The sequence below is a fragment of the Pungitius pungitius genome, chromosome 9 (genome assembly GCF_949316345.1).
Source record: "Pungitius pungitius chromosome 9, fPunPun2.1, whole genome shotgun sequence".
Lineage (NCBI taxonomy): Eukaryota > Metazoa > Chordata > Actinopteri > Perciformes > Gasterosteidae > Pungitius > Pungitius pungitius.
Window position 1 is genome coordinate 11,594,643 of NC_084908.1, and position 21,061 is coordinate 11,615,703.

General features: G+C 41.8%; 1 protein-coding gene across 1 annotated transcript; it reads right to left on the minus strand.

Moving 5' to 3' along the window:
• Positions 1 to 16,072: 16,072 nt before the first annotated feature.
• Positions 16,073 to 19,641, minus strand: adra2c (adrenoceptor alpha 2C). Its single transcript, XM_037471608.2, has one exon. The coding sequence runs from the start codon at positions 18,842 to 18,844 to the stop codon at positions 17,492 to 17,494; it is 1,353 nt and encodes a 450-aa protein (XP_037327505.1). The 5' UTR covers positions 18,845 to 19,641; the 3' UTR covers positions 16,073 to 17,491.
• Positions 19,642 to 21,061: the final 1,420 nt, after the last annotated feature.

A 21,061-nucleotide genomic window follows, 5' to 3' on the forward strand; every position in this document is an offset into this window, starting at 1 on the left:
AACTCAATTATGCGCTTTGACTCATAAGTAATTCTAATTTATGTCTTACAAAGGCTGATTCTCTGCCTGCGATTCCCACATTTAAAAGCATCCGTTGCGGGAAATTATGATCTTTTCCTCCCAAAAAGCAGCTGACACAAGCTTGTGAAACCAAGCGTTGCACGGAGGCCGAGTCTTAATAAAGTAGCGGCCATACAGTGCAATCAGAAAAAGCCTGTTTTGCTTTAAGTTTCAGATGTCTTTTTTGAAGAAAAATACTCCGTAAATGAGCTGATGATCATCCTCTGTGCCATTGTATTGACTGTGAAATAGATGGTTACCAAGGCGTTGTTACGGTTACCAGATGGAGGTAGACGTCTGCAAGTTGGACAGTCATCCTCAGGAACTGAGGCTGCAGCAGGATTCTATCTTGTCAACATCTTTTCAGCAGTGGAGGGGGAGAAGGAGGAAATGGATGACACGAACTGGAAGGGAAGAATCAAAGTAAAAAGGGGGCTGAGGGTCACAGGAATTATTGTGATAGAACCAACGGAGTAACAGAGGAAACCTGAAAGAAAGGAGGACTTTGAAGATTTTAAAATAATTTGTGGATGAAAACAAAGGAATGAAAAGACTAAATGTAGATTGGGTTGAAAGGGTAATAATGATGAGATGCATTAATGGTGTGAGAGGAATGAGTGCTTACAGTAGCTGTGTGCAGTGTGAGCATCTAAACAAGACCTGTTTTATGCATCCAAGATCAAAGCCCTAAAAGAGCTTGTGAAAAACCCTGGGGAAGCGATTACACATCACTGTAGAATTTCTAGTGCTTCCTAAGTAGATGAAGGACGTTTTTTAATCTCAGACTGGCCACCAACCAAGTCATCAACACAAGCAGTGCAGTCATGTTACTGTTGCCAAAGAAGCTCTTATATATATATCACAATTAATGCAGAAGTCATAAAGTAGCCAAGCTAAGGTCCCGGACAAAAAAGGCCCCCTTTCTTTGAGATATGTGAACCATGGGCGGGGCCCCGCCAGAGGTGTGTAGTAACATGCCAGGCTGTCATCATGTAACAACTTGTAACATCTAAAAATCAATTCTAAAACACACAGGTGACCAGGTCAGCATATCTTTGGCCAGATGCGGCCTTTGGATGTTTTGCTTGCTGCTAACAGAATAAAGTGTGTTGCAGTAGTAAAGAAGAAAAAGCTTAATTTCTCTGTTGGACAAAGCAGGATTTGATAAAGTAAAGCTGGATTAGGGGACTCCCAGACTGCAAATGACGTAGTTATTAGCACTATTTCTGTCGCCTGAATGTGTAATTATCATTATTTTAAGTGCACGTATCGTATAACTAATCACATAGCAATTAGCCAGTCTCCTTGTGATTAGCCCCAGTGGTGTCTGTAAATATATAGTGAACACGAGGGAAACCCCAATAGACCCCTGAGGAAAACAAGCCTAGTAAGCATCTCCAAGCATGACAGAAAAGGACCCGATTAGCAGAGATGAACCATCTCAGAACCTCACCTCTGATGCCCACATAGATTTTAATGCAGCGGTTCAAGATGTTGTGGTTCACCGTGCAAGAGGCTGAGCTACACACATAGCAGGTGTGTATCAACATGATCCCTTAGCTCTCTCCTCTCTCTGTATACATCTCCATGGACTAGCTGTTGTAGATCAATACTTACCAGTCTCCTACCCTCACTATACTAAAGGCTGTGTGTGTGTGTGTGTGTGTGTGTATTTTCCGTTTTATCGTGCTGTTCTGTGTGCATTTGACGTTTCAATAAAGTCCAAGCGTTTACTGCTGGGCCTTTTCTCTGTCATGTAGAATTTAGCAACCTTCCATCGGTGGAAACAAGCTTGACTGATGACAGCTTTTTTCGGGCTGGGCAGTTGGCCCAGTGACCAAAAATTCTGTGGAGACGGTAGTTGGCCAAAAGCATCACGTTTCATATATTTGTATCATTTTTCCCTCTATGTTGAGTTGCAGGTCCAAAGTATCACTTATCAAGTATAGAAAATTGCATACATAGTGGGGAAAATTGGCTTTGGGTAAGGCAGAACTTTATATTCCTCCTGCTGTTTTCACTGGGAACAAATGTGTGTCGCACTGGACTGGAGGAAGAGCCAATCAGGCCGATGCTTATTCCAGTAAAAGTACTACACTTCAGTCTGAACCCATCTAAGAATAGGGTTCCTAGCCGTGTGAATGTGTTCACAGATTAAACGGCTTCTATAACCTGTGTACCAGGTGCCGTAGCTTTGCTTTGACTCAGGTGCTGTGCTGGTTTTAATTCAGTGAGTGAGTAGGGCTACTTTCTTGTACGGCCACACCACTCTGACCTTGTGTGTGGAACAATAAATCTCAGGTTGCTCAAGCTGGCTGCCATTTTCTTTCTCATAGGGTCATGTGACAGATCAGTGAGATACTTTATGGTTGAGTTTTATACCATCTTTGAGACGCTTTCTTCGCGGAGCCAATTTGTTTTCTTCTCTGTTTCTACATTGCAATTCTCTACATATATTTCATAACTTCTCTAGATTGGACCCTCCATAACATATGTTGATGAAGGAATCTTGGATACCACAATATGATTAGATAGCGAGAATCCCCACTCAGCAAAATCTGCCTCAAAGTTGGAGGGTGATTGCATTGGATTCTAGTTTTTATTGAAAGGTTTCCCTTTAAGCCAGCTTCTTTTGTTTTAGTTGCAACCACTGACAGGACGTGATGTATAGCCCAAATGAACTGCATGTCTAAGAGACTATTTTATTGTATTGAAAATAACTTTGTTGTTCTTTTTAGAATGAAAACCACGATGTTTGTAATGCAATTTCAGACTGATTCATTATCAGATTGAAGACGTTCCCTACCTAGAAGAACTGCTTTTGTAAAACAACAGCTAGTTTTGTCTGTCAGGGCTGTCAACAAAGACAGTAAGCTTCCTCTAAGCTTACTATTTTACAGTAGGAAAGAAAATAAGTGGTTAATGCGTGGTGTGTGTTGTCAAAGAACAAATCTCCTTAAAAATTCAGCTTTCCAGTACAGTTCAGAGCATCCCTGTCACCCCGGGGATGAACTTGGGAGTTTAGTTAAACGTTGGGCGTGTTGCAAATACCAATGTGATTGTAAGTAGGTGGCAGGTGAGGAGCGGTCAGTGATCATCATTCTTCTTCCTTTTTGGGGGCCAAAGGGACACCTCCACATAACAAAGATACAGATGGATTCAGCTCACGCTCTCTGCTAGAGAATGATTCTTTTATGGTATAGAAAGACAAGACAAAGGGTGCAATTAACTAGTGTTTCTAAAACAGCCCGGTACTTCCACCACAGTGTAGTGGAAGTGTGAAGGCTCTATGGAGAAAGCCTGTCCGGCTTTGCAGAGATAATCATTTGTCGGCTGTTTTGACGGATCTTGATGATGATTCGCTCCCCGCAGTCCCGCTGTTCTGTAAAAATTATTAATTGAGACGAAAAAGTACACTTTGCTGAAAGCAGACATGCGCTATTATTGCTCAATAACCATTATATTATATTATAGCATAAGAGTGCAGAAGAGGGCTCGCCCTCGAAATACAGTTGGACCAATGGGATTATTTTGAATTTAAACGGTTAACTCCAATCTCCACCATCCAACAAAAGTAATTATTTTTGCATCAATCTATGATAGAATAAATAGTAAGTGGGATGTACACAATACATTATACAGCCTATAGTATTACATGCACACAAACAATAGAAGGTTTGTATGATACCAGAAAAGACTACAAACGCCTGATGGATCACCATCTGCCGCAGTATAGAGCTCTAAAACAGTGAACAGGCTGTGGCACGGTGTTGTGACAGTCAGACAATGAGAAAAACAAGGAACAGCTGTATCTTTTAGCAACGATGTGCTGTCTTTAGTCATGTTTTTTTACAGACAACATGTAGTGACTCAACAAGAGGCCAATTGGGAATTCTCAGTAGAGTTTTAGTGTGTCACGGCTCTATTTAAGAACAAACCTCTCTTAATTTGGCATTTTGCATGGGCAATCGTGCAATCGAGTACGGGCTTAGAGCAGACCGCTTAATCATAGTTAACTCCTCATTGAAGAAGGGGGGGTTATAATGTAATTGCCTCTAATAAGACAGCAGGGAACACAGAGACAATCGGGACAAGCGGAGTGAAAAGGGGAAAAACATGACTGGCATCCCTCAGTGTTTCCCTCCTTGTGTTTATAGCAGAACGGTTAAATATCTCGGCTGAAAGTTAATTAAGTTGAAATTGGATCCGTCCGCCGCACAGCAGAAGCAACAGGTGTTGGCCACGCAGAGATTGCACGTCTTCTCGCATGGCTGTGGGCGTGTGTGAGTGTGGAAATACACTTCCTTTGTCCTTGCAACCCAATAAGTGGGACGGGTTACATGAGTTCACTGGTGAGTGACTGCATTAAAGAGGCAGAGAGGGACAGAAGAGGGAGAAGGAAGCGATGCCAACCAGAGGTAGACTGGGAGAAAGGGTACGCTGTGGAGGACTATGGAGTTTTTTGCTTTGACTTTATCTTCCCTTATCTTCTTACGTGTTTCCCTCAAAGCCTCTTTCCATGTGGACTGATCAGGTCTTGAGATTGTGTTGCATGTCCGGCGTCCCTGCGGCAGCAGTGACAAAGCTGAACAACTTGAGGACAGTGAGCTTAAAGGGCACCTTGCACACGAGCACATGAACAACACAGTTGTGCAACTCATGACTGTGTTGGTAAGGTTGTAGCTGTTGTGTTGCTCTGAAGGTCAGCGCTAAGTATCACTTAGGGCTCCGTTTTTTTTCCTTGTACGAATGTGTCCACTTTTATTCCGAAAGGGTATTTTCTTCAGCTTGGCTTTTCTTAATGGGCCATACACAATGTATCCACTGTGGAAAGATCTGCCAGAATTAACCATCTAAATATACATAGAAGCCACATACTCATCTTGGTTCATCCACCAGGCAGCCAGTTTTGGTTTTTAGTACGTATGAAATAATATAAATGGATAATGCTGTCATGTGTCTGTGTGTGTATGTATGCATTATCACTAAGAGCTTTCATTGCACAGCCAGTTAATTATTTTCTTATTAGTCAAGATAAAAGGGATTCACTTCAGGGATTTTTAATCAACGTTTTCTAATTTGATCTTTCAGACATGTACACACACACACACACACAGACACAGACACAGACACACACTGTTTGATGCATGTGTACCATATGTGCATTGTATATTTAAGCAATAAGGTCTGAGAGGCTGTACTTTATCGTCCAATAATGTAACAGTTTGGGGGTGTTGTAGTCTAGAGAAGAAATAGTCCCTGTACGCGCATGTAAACAGCATTGGGTCCCGCGCCATCTTATTCATTCACACGGCTCATGACGTCCTCCTTAGTTGTCCGCTTGTGAAAGCTCGCATTGACTGAAAATGATCATTTGTGGGATTTCTGTTTGTTTTTTTCGCCGATCGCCAACAAGCTAAAAGCTAAAATGTCAGCTAATGATCGCGCAAAATCTAACGTGTTACTTTGAGTGCGCAGTGATATGGAACGCTCGGGTCAATGTGAGCAGCAACTGTACATTATTGCTGAATAATGCACCCCGCGTGACTCACTTTCAACCAATCAGAACACTGGATTTCATCTACCTGTGTTATGATTATCGGTGAAACTCCACACACATTTCATACGGTGCAGTGGTATGACTTTCTTAATGAAGCTCAACTTACTTAATTATTGTCATTCTGGCTCTGTACCCTCTCGGGTTGAGTACATTTATTGTAAGTCGCTTTGGGTAAAAGCGTCAGCTAAATGAAAAATCTAAATGTAATGTATGTGAATGTTACCTGAAATTCACCAGTTAACACCAGGCACTTCACTTTCCTGTTCGGAGTCAATACCAGGAGTGGGTGTAACTTCTCTTTGTCATCCTTTTGGAATGAAACCCTTTGCATGTCCACTGTGACCGTGAAAGCCAAGTTGAAAGAGTAAGCTTTTTGTCAGGAGGGCTACTCATAAGGTAATGGGCCAAGAAAAGTTCTAACTGTGGACCAGGAGTGTTATTGATCTCATCATGTGCAGAGCCAAAGAGGGTTAGAAGGACACTTTACAGCTCCAGAACAAGGGGAGGAATTGGGTAATATGACCTTGCAGAGGTGCAGTAGGGAAATGAGCCAGCTAGAGAGTCACTTTGATAGAGAAACTGACAGACAGGAAGTGAAAGGTTGATTTCAATTTTTTAAACTAAGTGAATCCATATATTCCCCAACATGCCTTCAACAAAATGGCTCAATGCAAAGTCACCTCTTTTATTGACCTCCAATAACATGTAAAGATGATCCAAGTGAAACACAAAGTTGACATATACAACCACAGCATTATCCTTTTACTTGTTAGGAAACTTTAACAAGTAAATTTGGATGAAAATGGATTTACATATCCAGCAGAAACTTGTGTTGTAGACTCATGTTTATATATATATATATTATTTTTATATAAAATATTTATATATATATATACTGTATCTTTTATGGATAAGTCGTTATACTGTTAATCTAGGCATAGCCCAGGTCCATGACTATAATGTATTGTTTCAAAGCTATTTTAATATATTTGTTTTGCAAATCAAATTAACTTAGATATGTGTCCTTTATTGCATTTTGATGCGTTGAATGCTTTTTCCAAGATTGATTTGTTGTCTATTTCCAAGGCAACCATTATTGCTCACTGACAATAGAGGACCACTGTGTTTCAACCCATAATCTTGCACTAAAACAAGCAGAATGAAGAAAGCGAGGGACTGTCAAATGTCTCTTGTACAGAGAAAAGAAAGACAGAGACAGAGAAAACACAAACAAATATTTGTTCACTTAGGTCTCACTAAACCATTTATGTGCAGTACTGACAGGGCTGCTCTATGGTCCCATTGTGTTTTTTTCTATGTTATCCTTCATGTTCTCTCTTTCTAGTGCTTTCAGTAGACAAGACTGGTTGAAAAGAAATGATATATACATCGCCTCACATGTTATCTGTCCTATCCAAAGGTGAAATCTTTCCATGCCTCTAAAGTTACAAACAATTTGAACAAATAGCAGCAGATGCTGTTAAGATTCTAACTTTATCTTCTTTCCTTTCAAAGCCAATTGTTTGCTGCAGAGTCTGTTGAATTAAATTATATAATTTAGCTTTACACCTTGGGGTACTCTGCTCCAGATGGAGAAAACATTATTTGAAACAAGCAAACATCTGATAGAAAATATGCTCCTCGGCTTCTAATGGAAGCTTACTTTTAGTTGTCTGATATAAAAGACATGCGCTCATTCCATACTAGCTTGTTTATATATACTTGGAAATTTCCTCTTTCATTTTTGATGTGGCTTAAGAACATGAATTCATAGATAAAATTAAATCTTTAATGTTTTGGAGCTTAGAAGAACTGCTGCCAATACAGTCAGCTTTACTCCTATGTGTGAGACCCTTCTATGCATCCGTCACCGAGGCCTGGGCTGTACATGAGATGGATAGACTACTAACAAAGGCCAAATTCCATTATGATTCCATTATCCCTGGACTTTTCCTTCAGGGGCAGCAGAGGCATCTCACGCTGCAGGATTATACGCTGCTTTGTACTAGAAACCAGGCGGATCCAGACCCATGTGGGAACACCTGTGGTTCAGCGTGGGCGTAATTCCGTTATCACTTCCTTCAAGAAGCTGCAAAATGCACATGGAACCATTGTGTTGCTGGTGGTAACTTGAGCTGCAGGGTCATCTGCCATGATCCTTAGAGAGCAGATGAGAAAGGGAGAAGGTGAACTACAGTGAGGAAGATGTTGGGATTTCTATTGCATAACCCGGCTTTAATTTACTAACCTGTGAATGCGGGTTTCTCACTCACCGGCCCAATTTCACACACATTTTTCCATCTCGCTCACACACATACACACACACACACGTGTGTGCGTTTTTTGGCCTGCGTTTCTTTAGGTGCGCTGTACCCTGACAGTTTGTGAAGAAAGGAGAAAATAAATCTGGAGGGACACATTTTCTGTGCGAGATGGCAGGACATCGAGGGTCTGTGCAAACACATCAAGATGACAGAAGCAGGGGCATGCTCCGACGCTCAGGGGAAGGGGAAAGGGGAGCATCAGTGGGGCAACTTGTGTCGTGACATTAGTGCAGACGTCCTATATGCCATTACATCGAAGAACATAATATTCTTAAGTTGCTTTCACCCTCGGCTGCCTTCACTAACACCTACTCTAGACTTATTTTTTCATGCCTGTTTACATATTTCTCACCTCACATCTTCACTTCTGTCCCAGAATGATGGATATATTATAAGTGCCTGTTCACTCCAGAATTAATGACTCCATCCACAGTTGCAAAACAACAATTCATCATGGCTATTAGCGCTGCTCTCGCCTGTTCTTCCACTATTTTTATCTTTCCCTTCATTTCCACTTTTTATCTCTTTAGCCCATGAATCTTCATTAGCCATTTTTCAAAGGTTAATGCTTCGCAATAAAGCAGTAGTGTAGTCATCGCAAACCACAAGATTAATTTTTCTTTCACTCTTACTCTGTATCACGTTCTATCTCCAATAACTATTTGTTGATCTCAGGATCAATATCTTACCACCTTACATCCACATCCACACAAAAACACTAACAATGAATAAACTTATATTAAGATTGTATGGGAGATCCATTGCGTATCTGTTATCTATATTAAGATGGCTATTCTATGTCTTTACAGTGAATGAGAATTGACCTTTGACCTCGAATCTGAGTAATACATGACTTTCTTCTTTCGGAAAACAATAGTAAGTAGATACCCATTTTTGAAGAAAAAGGGAGAAAGGATTTTTTTGGAAATTCGATATGTATATGCTGTAGATTGATCTAAAATAAGGTTGTAATTCCATTACCAGGGTGGACTCAAGAAGAAAGTCAGGAGATCACAAAGTCATTTTGATAATTTTAATGACCAACCAACAGGCTGTTACATTACATTTAGCTGACGCTTTTTGGGTTTGACCATGTCCTGGATGTAAACTGGACCCCATCCATTCACAGCATGGTATGTGAGCACCAATGTTTTGAACTGGATGCGGGCAGCCACTGGTAACCAGTCATTGCATCACTTGAGCCATGCTGCTAGTGACAATATTAAAATCACCCCAGCTATTGTGTTGTCCATCTGCCTTTTGCCTCCCTACTCGCCCAAGTATAGTTGAAGCTTAATTGTCCCCGGCTTCATTTTGAGAAAAACCATGTGCATATATGAGAAAGTAAGTATTCATGTCTGTGTGAATGTGGAGCAGTTTGTGTATGCAAATGTTGGTGTGCAAGTGTGTGAGCTTCAAATATGTGCAGTAATATGTGTGTAAGAGCAGGCACTGCGTTTATCGGTCTGTGCAACCAATCCAAAATATTTCCTCAAGAGACTGCCTATATACTGCTGTTTACGCAAGAGTCAAATTAACTAGGGAGATTAACAGGTTATTAAGAGTGGATTTTTTCACTTAATGACTCTGCTATATTGCAAACTCTCCCAGGAGCATGAAGCAGAGAGGGAGGGAATTGCAAAGCTTCGCTGATGTAAAGAAATAGATATGGGTTATCAGCTACAGTCTATGATTGTTACACTCTGTTCCCATCCATTAAGCTTAGCTTTTGTTAACTGGAGTTCATCTCTATACAGTGACATACTGTAAAGAAGTTCAGTTAGGAACGGGTGTGCTGCAGAGCCCAGTTTGCTGTTTTTGCACTTCAAAAGAGTAAATGAAGAAAATAGAGCTGAAAGGGTAAACACATTTCAAGCATCATAACAACACTGTCCCAATTCTCACTCCTGCTCCCTTGACTTTGCATGCTGTATTTTAGTGGAAAGGGCACCTGGAATGAGGTGTTAAATTTCATTGCTGCATTTATCATGCAACCTTTTTTGCATTCAATATGTGGTGTTTATTCGTATAATGGTGAATTATACGATAATATAATACAATGGGGAATCACTTATGCCATCTGTTTGAGAAGTGTGTTAAAGGGGGTGGGCTTCACGGGGCAGGAGATAATTCCATCATGCATTAGAAAAGAAGAGTTAATATTCAGGTCATGGTTCAGTTATAAAACAAATTATTGTTTGTGTGTAAACCTCCTATTTTTGGTTTTTACGGAACATAAGACATCCTTCAAACAATTTTGGAGAAATCCATTGTATAATGTAACATCTTATAATGTAATATCTAATATGTGTGTGAACAAAAACTAAACGATATAATAGGAGGTCTTTGTTCATTATTATTTTATTGTGAAAAACGCTGTCGCTGCACAGTAAAAGTCCACGGTTGCTCTCACAGACTTGCATGTCAAGTAAGTTGGTTTATTGATCCGTGGACCCAATGGAAGTTACTTGTAAGCCGATTGAATGCTAAATTGTTTTCAGATTAAATAAACCAGAGATGTGGATAGAAATAAGGACTAGGTGATTTTCCCCCTTTTGCCTTTCCTGGTTCCTGCGAGATTAGAATTCATTGTCATGATTACGTTGTGTTGTAATCTCAGACTCAAATGCATAATTCAAACATCATTAACCATATGAGACATCCTCCCACAGGAAAACCATCAATATTTGGGCTCAATAAATGAAAAATTGAGCACAATGACTGTCCTGAATACAATTAGACAACATTAACACAGTAATTAAGAGACATTGTTATTATATTGAGATGAGATCACTTATGTGTACATTGTGTAACAAAAGATTTTGAAAGCAAAAACTATTTGTTTGAATGGTTTTAACTGAAATCCTGCTGATATTTATCCAGTAGTTGTAGCTATAAGAGTTTACTCACTGTAACCGTTGTGATAGCACACAGCAGGTCTGAATTGTAGCAACCCTTTGGTATCATGCATATTTAATAAACATACTGTTTTGATTCTTAGCCTAATGATCTGCGCGAGTAGTCTCATTTTTTTTTATCTTTCACCATTAATTTGTGCATTACGTTCTTAAAAATTCAGCAAACTCGATACCACGTAAAGTGTGTAAATTTCCCATCTAAATTAAAGACCGAATTAAAGAGGGTATCTCTTTGATCTGTCGGATAACGCTTCATCAGATCTACATCATCTCCCATGGACACATTTTGCTTTGTTTGAGGAAATCCAAGTAATATTTCATTTTTGCATCACTTGGTTTTGCAGATAAAGAAACGGTGACTGAGGGAGATGAGATAGATGGATAGAGTCTAACAGAAGGAAATAAACTTCTGACCCTGAGGGTGTACGGCTGGTGGGGGATGGAGGCAAATTAACCAGAGATCAGAGCATGAGAAATACATTTATAGATGGAATATTTCATTGAAAGACGGTTCCGCAATCCACCCATCGTTTTTACTTTTTTACAGTACCAAAGACATATTTCTCCTTTGGCATGATCTTTATTTTCACTAAATTTGAGTGTATTTTCTAGCCATGTAAAGACTCCACCTAAAATATCTCGTTATTATTTGATGACTAAAACATTTGAAGAGAAATGTTTGGATCTCATGATAAATCCTACGGACTTTGCTTATAGCCTTGTAATGTTACCATTGTGGTTTCCAGTGAAATGCCTTGACACATATCAGATGGATTGCCATGAAATTTGGTAAAGAAATGAATTCGGGTAACAAATGCTAGAAGATGTTTACAGTAAGATGGTGAACAGGGCTGACATACTTGCTAAGCTTTAGCAAACTAGAATTATTATTGTGAGCTTGTTACTGTGTTGACTAAAAGTATAGCTTTGAAGAGTCATTAATATGGCTGAAATAAACCAGACTGAAATAAAAATGCAAGGGGAAACTGTAGAGTGGAGAATTTGAAGCTGCAAATAACATAAATAAATTTTGTAAGTCTCTTTCCCCTTCAGCTTTTCTTCTCTTTCATAATGTACCGCTGTTATTTATAGTATACGTAACCTCTCTCTGCACTTTATTTATCTCCAGAAAGTTTTTTGCCCAAACAAACATACTTTTGGGCATATAGGTGGACATAGGTGGACACAATTACATTTAAAAAAAAAAACATATTTCTGTTTGTGTTTCCTTTCAGTTGTGTGTTGTACATACATGTGTGTTGTGTTTCTGTGACGGGCGGCTTGTGAATGCAAAAGCAATAGAGCAGAAACATCGGAGTCGAGCATCTGGCTGCGCTGTCAGAAAGCAAAAGGTGCTACTCCTCTGTGAAAAGCCCAATGACAACTTCAATGTTAAAAAGCACGCGTGCGTGTGTGTGCGTACGTACCTTTGTACTTCTCCTGCTCCAGAATGCAAATGCACCAGAAGCGCAGAAGAGACTGTGGGCTGTTTGGGGAAGAGAGACAAGTGAAAGCTAGAGGTTGAGAAGAGTTCTAGAGAAACCTCAAGAAATACTGGGATGCAGTACCTGGAATGCATTGATTAAGGAATGGATTATCCAGATCTACCCTTTGACATGCCTTCTCAGTGATGTCATCAGAATCCTTTTTGTACAATCAGATCAATTTATTGACATGTATGCTGCACATAAAATACAAACAGTAAACATAAAAAGACAAACAAGTGCAAAAGACAAGAATAATGTACAAAATGAATGAAAGTGTCAACTACATTAAATATTAAATAAAAAGCAGAGATGCTGCGGGATCAATTGTGCAAAAATTGACCGTGGAATAAACAGACCGGGCTTTATTTATGAGCCCAACTGCTGATGGGGAGAAGCTGCTTTTGTGGTGGGAGGTCTTGGTCCTGATGGACCCTCCTGCCAGAGGGAAGGGGCTCAAACAGTTCATGTCCAGGGTGAGAGGGGTCGGCTACAATCGTCCTTGCTCGCTTCAGGGTCCTAGAAGTGAGCGAGTCCTGGAGGGCTGACAGATTGCGTCACCCTCTCAGCAGAGCAAATAACATGGTGCAGCGTACCAGACGGTGATGGAGAAGCAGAGGATGGACTCGATGATAATGATGGCTGTGTAGAAGTGCGCCATCATTGCCTTTGGCACCTTGTTCAGCTGCCTCAGGAAGAACATCCTTTGCTGGGCCTTCTTGGCGATGGAGCTGATGTTGAGCTCCCACTTGAGGTCCCGAGTTATTTATGGAGCTCAGGAAACGGAGGACTCCACAGCGTGGACGGGAGGAATCACCCACGGCAAGTGGAGCACCATTCTTCTGGAAATCCACGATCATCGCCACTGTCTTTAGAGCGTTGAGCTCTAATTTATTCAGCCCGCACCGCGTCACCAGGTGGTCAATCTCACTCATCCCCACCAGAAATAAGTCCAGGAGTGGGTCGATGACAGATAGATTGGGGCGGGTCAAGGCGCTCATAAGACTGCATGACCACAGAGGTCAGGGTGTATTAATCAAATGTTTGCATGTCTAGAGTGCTTGGCAAACATAGTCTCACACTCCTGTGTAATGTCCAGGATATTACGATTCACTTAAGCAGTCAAATCTAATACAGATTCCTTCATCTGTCTCTGGCAGGATTCTGTTCGTCAATACCAAAAGAAAGGTGTTCTTTGCTGGGGGATTTCATTCACTTGTTGCGTGCGTCTCTTATGCTGATAGCCTTAAGCAAAACTGCTCTGCAATGCGTTTTGTTTTTTTGTAAGAAAAACAGCCTGGGATTTAGGTAGTGCAATTAAAAAAATAATAATAATTAAACCCATAACAATTATCTCCAGTGTAGAGATAATAGACCATCAAGGTGTGTGTTGTGGTTAAGTAAATACAGATGTAAGTTGTAGTGACTTCATTGACAAACTTAAGGCACAGACATGAAATGCGTATTGACGATTAATAAAATATATTCAAAAATGTTCCTTTATTACTTGCATGTTATTGCACACATTAATTTTTGCAAAATAGTGTTCCAATTGAACTTGCATCTCAAGATTTTGATACATGACACTGAAGATATGGAATGTTTCTGCAACACAGACATGAGGAGGAGTGATAGTGACAAGCAGCGGAGATCAAGATGGGGTTTAAGTGGGTTGAGGTGCAGAGGAAAGGTGCAGTTTAAACAGTGCAGGGTGTGTGATAACACTTGCTAGAGAATAAAAAGTGGGGAAAAGAAAGGATAGATGTGGGCAGAGGGACCTTGTCAATCAAATGCCAAACGATTCATATCACTCACATCAGCATATCTACAACTCAAATACTCTCAAAAAAGAAAATGACCCGGAGTCCCAACGGAGACGAAACACTGTCCTTTCAAGCAAAAGGTAATCCGTTCCGGATTTAAACTTCAGCATCACGTCTCTGGAAATGTAGCTTTAAAAGGTTCATGGGTTTTCACCTCCACATACTGAACAGAAATGAAATACTTACCAATCTGGCCTGTCTTGATTTGCCACTTCCGCCCACTGAGCCCTCATGGAGACCTAGTGAATTTAGTTGTGACATGTGTGATGGAGGCAGAGAAGACGGGGGATTTGGGAGGTCAGGCTGAGACATGGTTAAGGACTGAAATATTTATGGGATGATGCTGTTCAAGCTCAGTTCATTAATATATTTCACTTTTTTTGAAAGTGGTAATATCTGATCTGAGCAATAAGAACTTCAAATTCAGTTATGGTAATGTAAGATGTTTTCAAATAAATTAGATGAATACAGCGCTAATGATGAAGAAAACGTGTATTTTCCCCCCGCCTTCTTTGCCCCTTGAGCCCAGGAGCTGTTTCAAAGACCGCAGGTAAAAGGATACATGAGATGGGATGTGTTACCGCGCTTTTCAAGGTCGTGCAATGGGTTCATTTTCAGAGCTTTAGCACAGGTGCAAACATCCAGTGGCCTGTAGATGCGACCCGCTGATGCAGCATGCCATTAACACTCACTGTGCTCACAAGGGAAGAGCAGCGATGACAGAATCCATTCTGCTACGTCGTAGACAGCGGGTAAATAAATAGGTGTGAGGCAGGAGGGATGTGGAAGACATTTTTTGTGTTTCTGTTACACCCAAATCTGACCCCTGATTGCATTGGAGTGTCTCTGTTGAGCTGTGTTTTCCTGCACATACATACAGTACATACACATTAACATATGGAACATTTGAGTAACAACTTGCTCATACATACCTGGGGCATTTACTGCTTGGGACTTTTCTCTATTGCTTCAGTTGCCCGGTGATTCTTGTTTGAGGTGTAGTTGTAACATGAATGGTGCTGGGTGTTTCATTTGATGCAGGCCCGAAGGGTTCCTAACCCATTAAACTTTGTGAAAGCACCACAACAAATGAAGTGTGCTTACTACACAAAACAAAAGATGTACATCTCTGGCGGGTACATAAATGCACTGGCAGTATTATTTTCATTTACGATAGCTACAGGGGATAAGAAGGTACTGAGATCGTAACAGGGGAAAAACAGTGTATTCTGCAAAGTGGAACTCTCAATCAAAGAGCTGAGGCAGAAAATGTAGGATTCTTTTGTGTGATGCGTATGAAATACGAAGGGAGTCCCAACATCATGCAGAAGGCTCATATGTCTTTGTTTTGAATGGGATTTTGACTTTGATCACATTAGTGCACTGAGCCTCACTGTGTTGTCCTGCCTACAAAGCAGTTCAGAAATGTATTTTCTCTTTTGAGGTTCATTTGAAAAAAGATTCTTTCAAGTGCAAAACTATTTGCGGACAGTGAAACCAATTACAAAGGTGTTTAAGCTGTCTAGCATAAGTGTATTCACCTTCTGTACGTTGGTTTCATTCTGGGAGCACTGGCTGTATCAACCAATACACAAGGACTCATTCCCCAAACACCATGAAATATCACAGATAATTTTTTTCTAAATTTATTATAGGCCAGAATAACAGCCCTTTATTCGTTAATGCACCGACAATTTATCCAATTACTTTATTGTGCAATAAAATAATTGTGAATAAAGGGGAATTTAATTAATTAAGTAATCTCTTAACGTGGTAATAACGCCTTAACTTTAATATATATATATATATATATATATATATATATATATGTATATACAAGCAACATTCATGCATTTAAACAAACATACAGTAATGAAGAATGCAGTCATGAAATCTTGCGATTTTAAACAACTGTTGAAGTAATCTCTTTATTTGATCTCTTGAATGTGCTCAAAGCAGAAGGAAGTAAACACTGGCTCTTTTAGAAAAGTACAGAGGTTGGTGTAACATGACAATCTTTCAAAGCGTTGTTCATTACACAAACAATACATTTTAAGCATATTGATACATGTGTATTACACAATAATACTGCACTTTCTTCTATTTACAAATGAAAAAAGCAATAGCCCTTATGGCTATACATCTTTGAACTGTAAAGATGAAATACTTAAGTATTGTTATGTCTTTGTGTGTTTAATAATGTATGTGTGGGCTGCAGACATTAGAACAGGGTGGTGTTTTTATGACCAAGTGCTTTTTGTGGCTGTAAGAGAAAAGACTGATAATGGACAATAGAAAGACACATGACAAGGAAGAATACGACCTTTTGAGAATGCAGCCTTACACACACACACACACACACACACAACCAGGCAATTACTATTTGGCAGTCAGGATGAGATGCGATACACTGTCCAACTCACTAACCATAGCCATGGAGATTTTACTGTTATACACTTTGTCTTCAACACACACAGTGAACAATTCAGCAGGCCATTTTCCTCAGCAGTACCTCTGTATTCCCTCTATTTTCTCTTGGGGACACTTGGGATACTGTACATGCTACTGTATCAACACAAGTTCAAGCATCATGTACAAGTTCACACAAAACACACATTCTGATAAAAAGCTCCCAGTGCGATGCCCGGTTCTGACACGTTTGAGCCCACATTAAACACCTATGCAGAAACATGACTTTATAGATATCAAGGGTGAGTCTTTGTTTTATGATTTTAGTTCATCTTTTTTTGCTTCTGAAACAGTAAGCAAGGAGCCCCTTCGTCCCATTGGTCCTAATGCTGAGACTATGATTTCATAGAAAGGTGGACAAAACGGAGTAAGAGCCAGAGAGCGAGGATGGACCCCACCATCTAATGTCACAAGCAACGGCTGAATAGAGATGGTCAGGGCCTGCATATAATGTATATGAATGAGGTCACATTTAAATCAAGTGTCTCTGACAACCTTTACTTCCTCAGCAGTTCATGCATGCTCAGCCACTGAGCCTCACAGTGACTGTTACGAGTGGGTTTGTTGTATTTCAGTGAAGGGAGAAGGAGTCAATGAGGAGGGGGAAACGAGCCGTAGCCTTTTCAGAGTCCAACAGCTGCCTGAAGGGCGAAAGTCCCCTCTTTGAACAGGAGCCTGCACTTTCTACCTCTTTTCTGCACCGTAGATCAATCATTTCTTCATTTCTGGTACAATCCCTGAACATTAAATTGTGAGAAGCCCTCCAGGACAACACTATCATCTTATCGCAGTTAAAAATTGTGTCTGCTAGATAAAATGTCTTTTACAAACCCCCGTCCGTGCAGTAAGGCCTTCAGAAAGAGCGTTTCCATGACTTACAGAGGATCTTCTGGAAGGCCCTGCGAAAGTCCTGGTTGAAGATGGTGTAGATGACCGGGTTCAACGAGCTGTTAACGTATCCGATCCAGAAAAAGAATTTGAACAGCGTCTCTGGGATCTGGCACGGTTCCCGGCAGATCCCATGTAGGCTGTAGGAGAAGAAGAAGGGGAACCAACACAGAACGAAAACACCCATGACGACAGCGAGGACGAAGGTGAAGCGCTTCTCACGAGCGGCGGAGACTTTCTTCCTGTTGACGGTGCTCCGGCGTTTCCGGCGAGAGGAGAACAGCTCCATAGACTTGGAGCTGGCTCGAGACTTTCTGCTGGAGTACTTGGAGGCCGAGCTGCTTTTTCGGCTGGACTTCCTGTCCTTTCTGTCGTCGTGTTGGTGTTTGGAGGAAGCGGAGCTTTTCTTAGGTTTCTCGTCTGACGAGCTGCTGTCTTCGAAGTCGTCATCGTGGTCTGTCGGCGGACGTTTGGGATCGTTCGGTAGGGGGGACCGGACGGCCTGCTCCTTGCAGTGTCCGTTCCCACGTTCCTGCTCTTTGACGCTCTCCTCCTTGCTGGACTTCAATGATCCTCCTCTGCCGGGTTCCACTTGCTCCATCCCGTTCTCCAACGGCGAGTCCACATCCCTTTTCTTCCCTGACATTGTTCTGGTCCTGGTCTTTGCAACTTGGTAGATTCGAATATAGACCAGGATCATGATGACACAGGGAGCAAAGAATGAGCCAATGCTGGAGTAGAGGATGTACCAGGTCTCATCGTTCAGGATGCACTGAGGACTGTCCTCGCTGCTGCTCCTGTCCATGGATATCAGCGGCGGGAAGGAGATGACGGCCGAAATCAGCCACACCACCACGATCATCCCTTTGACTCTTTTAGGCGTTCTCTTCAGGTTGTACTCTACCGCCTGTGTCACTGACCAGTATCTGTCCAAGCTGATGGCACACAGGTGAACAATTGAGGAGGTGCAGAATAAAACGTCCAGAGCCAGGTAGATGTCACACCAAATCTTTCCAAAAAACCAGTAACCCATGAGTTCATTTGCCAGAGAAAAGGGCATGACCAGGGTGGCCACCAGGATGTCCGCACTGGCCAAGGACACAAGAAAAAGATTCTGGGGGGGTTTCAGGGCTCTGCTTGTTAAAACGGCAATAACAACAAAGACATTACCCACAATTGTAAACAAAATCAGAAAACTGACAAGTCCGGCCAGCCCCCAGATGGCCAGCTGGCTGTACTTGCCCTGGGAGGTAACATTAGAGGAGATATTTTCTGCATTCATACCATCCTCCAGGATGGAGATATTCAAAAAATCCATTTTGAGTATTGATATTAATCAAGATGTGATTTTTTTTTAAATAAAATTTGCGGAAATATTTGATAGAAACATCGCACAAAGACCTTCGCGCTCGTTTCACTACAGAAATCTAATGCAAATTGGGTGGTTCTTCTCTCCTCACCTGCGATATTCCGCTTCCTGCATGCAAGTGTGTCCTTAGGGGAAAAAAAGAGGGAGAAAAGCAGATAACGCATTATTAAGATCTTATTCCAAAAGAGCGCGAGCTGCTCCGCAGTAGATTTTCCATAGTTCCCATAGAGCGGACTCCCTCCTCAATGCGTCCTCTCCCATCCTGACTGCGCCCGCATCTCTCTCCTCCTCCGCGTCCCCGCTGTGTCCTGAGAAGGGTTTGTAACTACCACGTGTCTCCTTTTTTTTCTTTTTTTCTCTTTTTACTTTGGGGGGGGAAAAAAACCTAGCAGGGGACTTGCTCCGCAGCGGAGAGGAAATGTAGGCGACTATTGGAAGAGATGAGACGAGCGAAAACACTTGTTTGAGAGTTGATCGGCGATTTGGCGATTTAAAACTAAATCAGCGCAGCCTTCTAACAGAGGAGCGCTTGCTTCACGCGTCCAGTCCGTCCGCGCGGTTTCGGATGTGTGGCGCTCAGCTGACCAGCTCCCTCCCGATCGGACTTCTGAAGGTCTGTCTCAGCAGCCTGCGCCCGTTTTTAATGGATAGAGTGAGCAGTCTGAGGAGAGGTCACGTTGCGCAGCTGACTGACAGCTGCGGAGACCCTCAACGAGGACGACGTGCTCGCTCCGTGTGTGCGCACGCTGGAGGTCAGTGTTGTAACAGCAGCCCCCGCAGAGAAGCCCTCGCACCGCACATTCATCGGCACACGCAACCATCACGAGAACACATGCTGCGCGTGACCTTGCAGGGGATACTTTCACCGTTTCCCCGACCACTGCGTGTGTGTTTGCGTTGTGGTGATGGGAGGATTAGGAGGGATAGTACTTAGTGTAGTTGTCATGTTCTGTTGGAGTTAGGAAGCACTTGATTTCCAGGAATCAAAGGCACGATGAATCATCGTGGACCGAAGGCAGTGTGAATGCCTACCTCGTAAATACTGCGGTCATCACCTGAGGAGGGGGGGCTTTGTCAGGCATTAAAGGGCTGCATCATGCCTACATCCAGGTTATCTTGTCGGGATTTATTCGTTTTTTGATTTCCCACAAGAACAAAACTGCATGTACCCAGGCCGAAAAAAGTTTCTGGGCTGACTTTTTCTTCCTCTCTGCTCATTGCAACACTATCGAATGTGGGTGGTGCTCATGGAGCCGGTCTCTCCTTTAGGCATCTAACTTTGTATTAAGTTCCTGGACCAGTGCTTTTATTGACCAGTCTCCCAGCTAAGTACCTGCCATTAATCACAGCGCATCTGAGCCATACTGAATTAAAGAGCAGCCAACAGCCAAAAGAAATCCTCAAGTCCAACTTAATCCCCATCAAGGCTATGAGGTGGGATAAGTGGGGGCTCAACCGGAGACACGGTCCGTAGTCCACGCACCTATGTCACATAAACACCGTGATCCTTCTCAGGCTGCCTGTTTAAATTGAACCATTGCTGGAGTGATGCTGTAGGTCAGCGTGGATGCACTCTAAGCTGATTTTGAACAGACAGACAAGCCTTATTATGGTCATTAAGTCATGTCCCAGGGCAACAGCTCTGTCCATATAATTGGGGCACCAGTGAGCGATCTCGGCTATTACCGAGCTCTATTCTCGTTCCCAGCATTGTGGTCTGCTCACAGGGAATAAGTGGAATCCTTCTGCTACAGAACAAGCCAGAAGCAAGCCATTTGGCGCTGGGAAGATTGTTTTGATTACTTTTATCTCTTTAACTCAGGGCTTTGTACTTTTTTTGTTCCTTTGAAAACTAGTGAAATTCTTAATGATCCTCCTTGTTGTGCTGTTACGGCTGCATTTGTTGTTATTCTGGTTCACTTACTGCATTTGCTCAAATTGGCGCCCTTGTTTAATCCTTAAGTTAGAGTTGTTGGGGTTTGTACTTTTATTTGAAGGCTACACTGCAGCATTTGTGAAGATGTCAAAACTTGGAGTACTGGAGATTTCTAATAAATGGGGGAAGAGAAAAGCTTGCCTGATCAAATACAATACAGTAAGCACTCTGGTTATTACGCTTCATCATCCAAACAGCTCCTCACAATAGCTTTGAGGCATAATGGGAGA

What these genes read in the sequence shown, in the direction of transcription:
- adra2c (XM_037471608.2), bottom strand. Translation starts at nt 18,844, where the DNA reads ATGGATTTTTTGAATATCTCCATCCTGGAGGATGGTATGAATGCAGAA.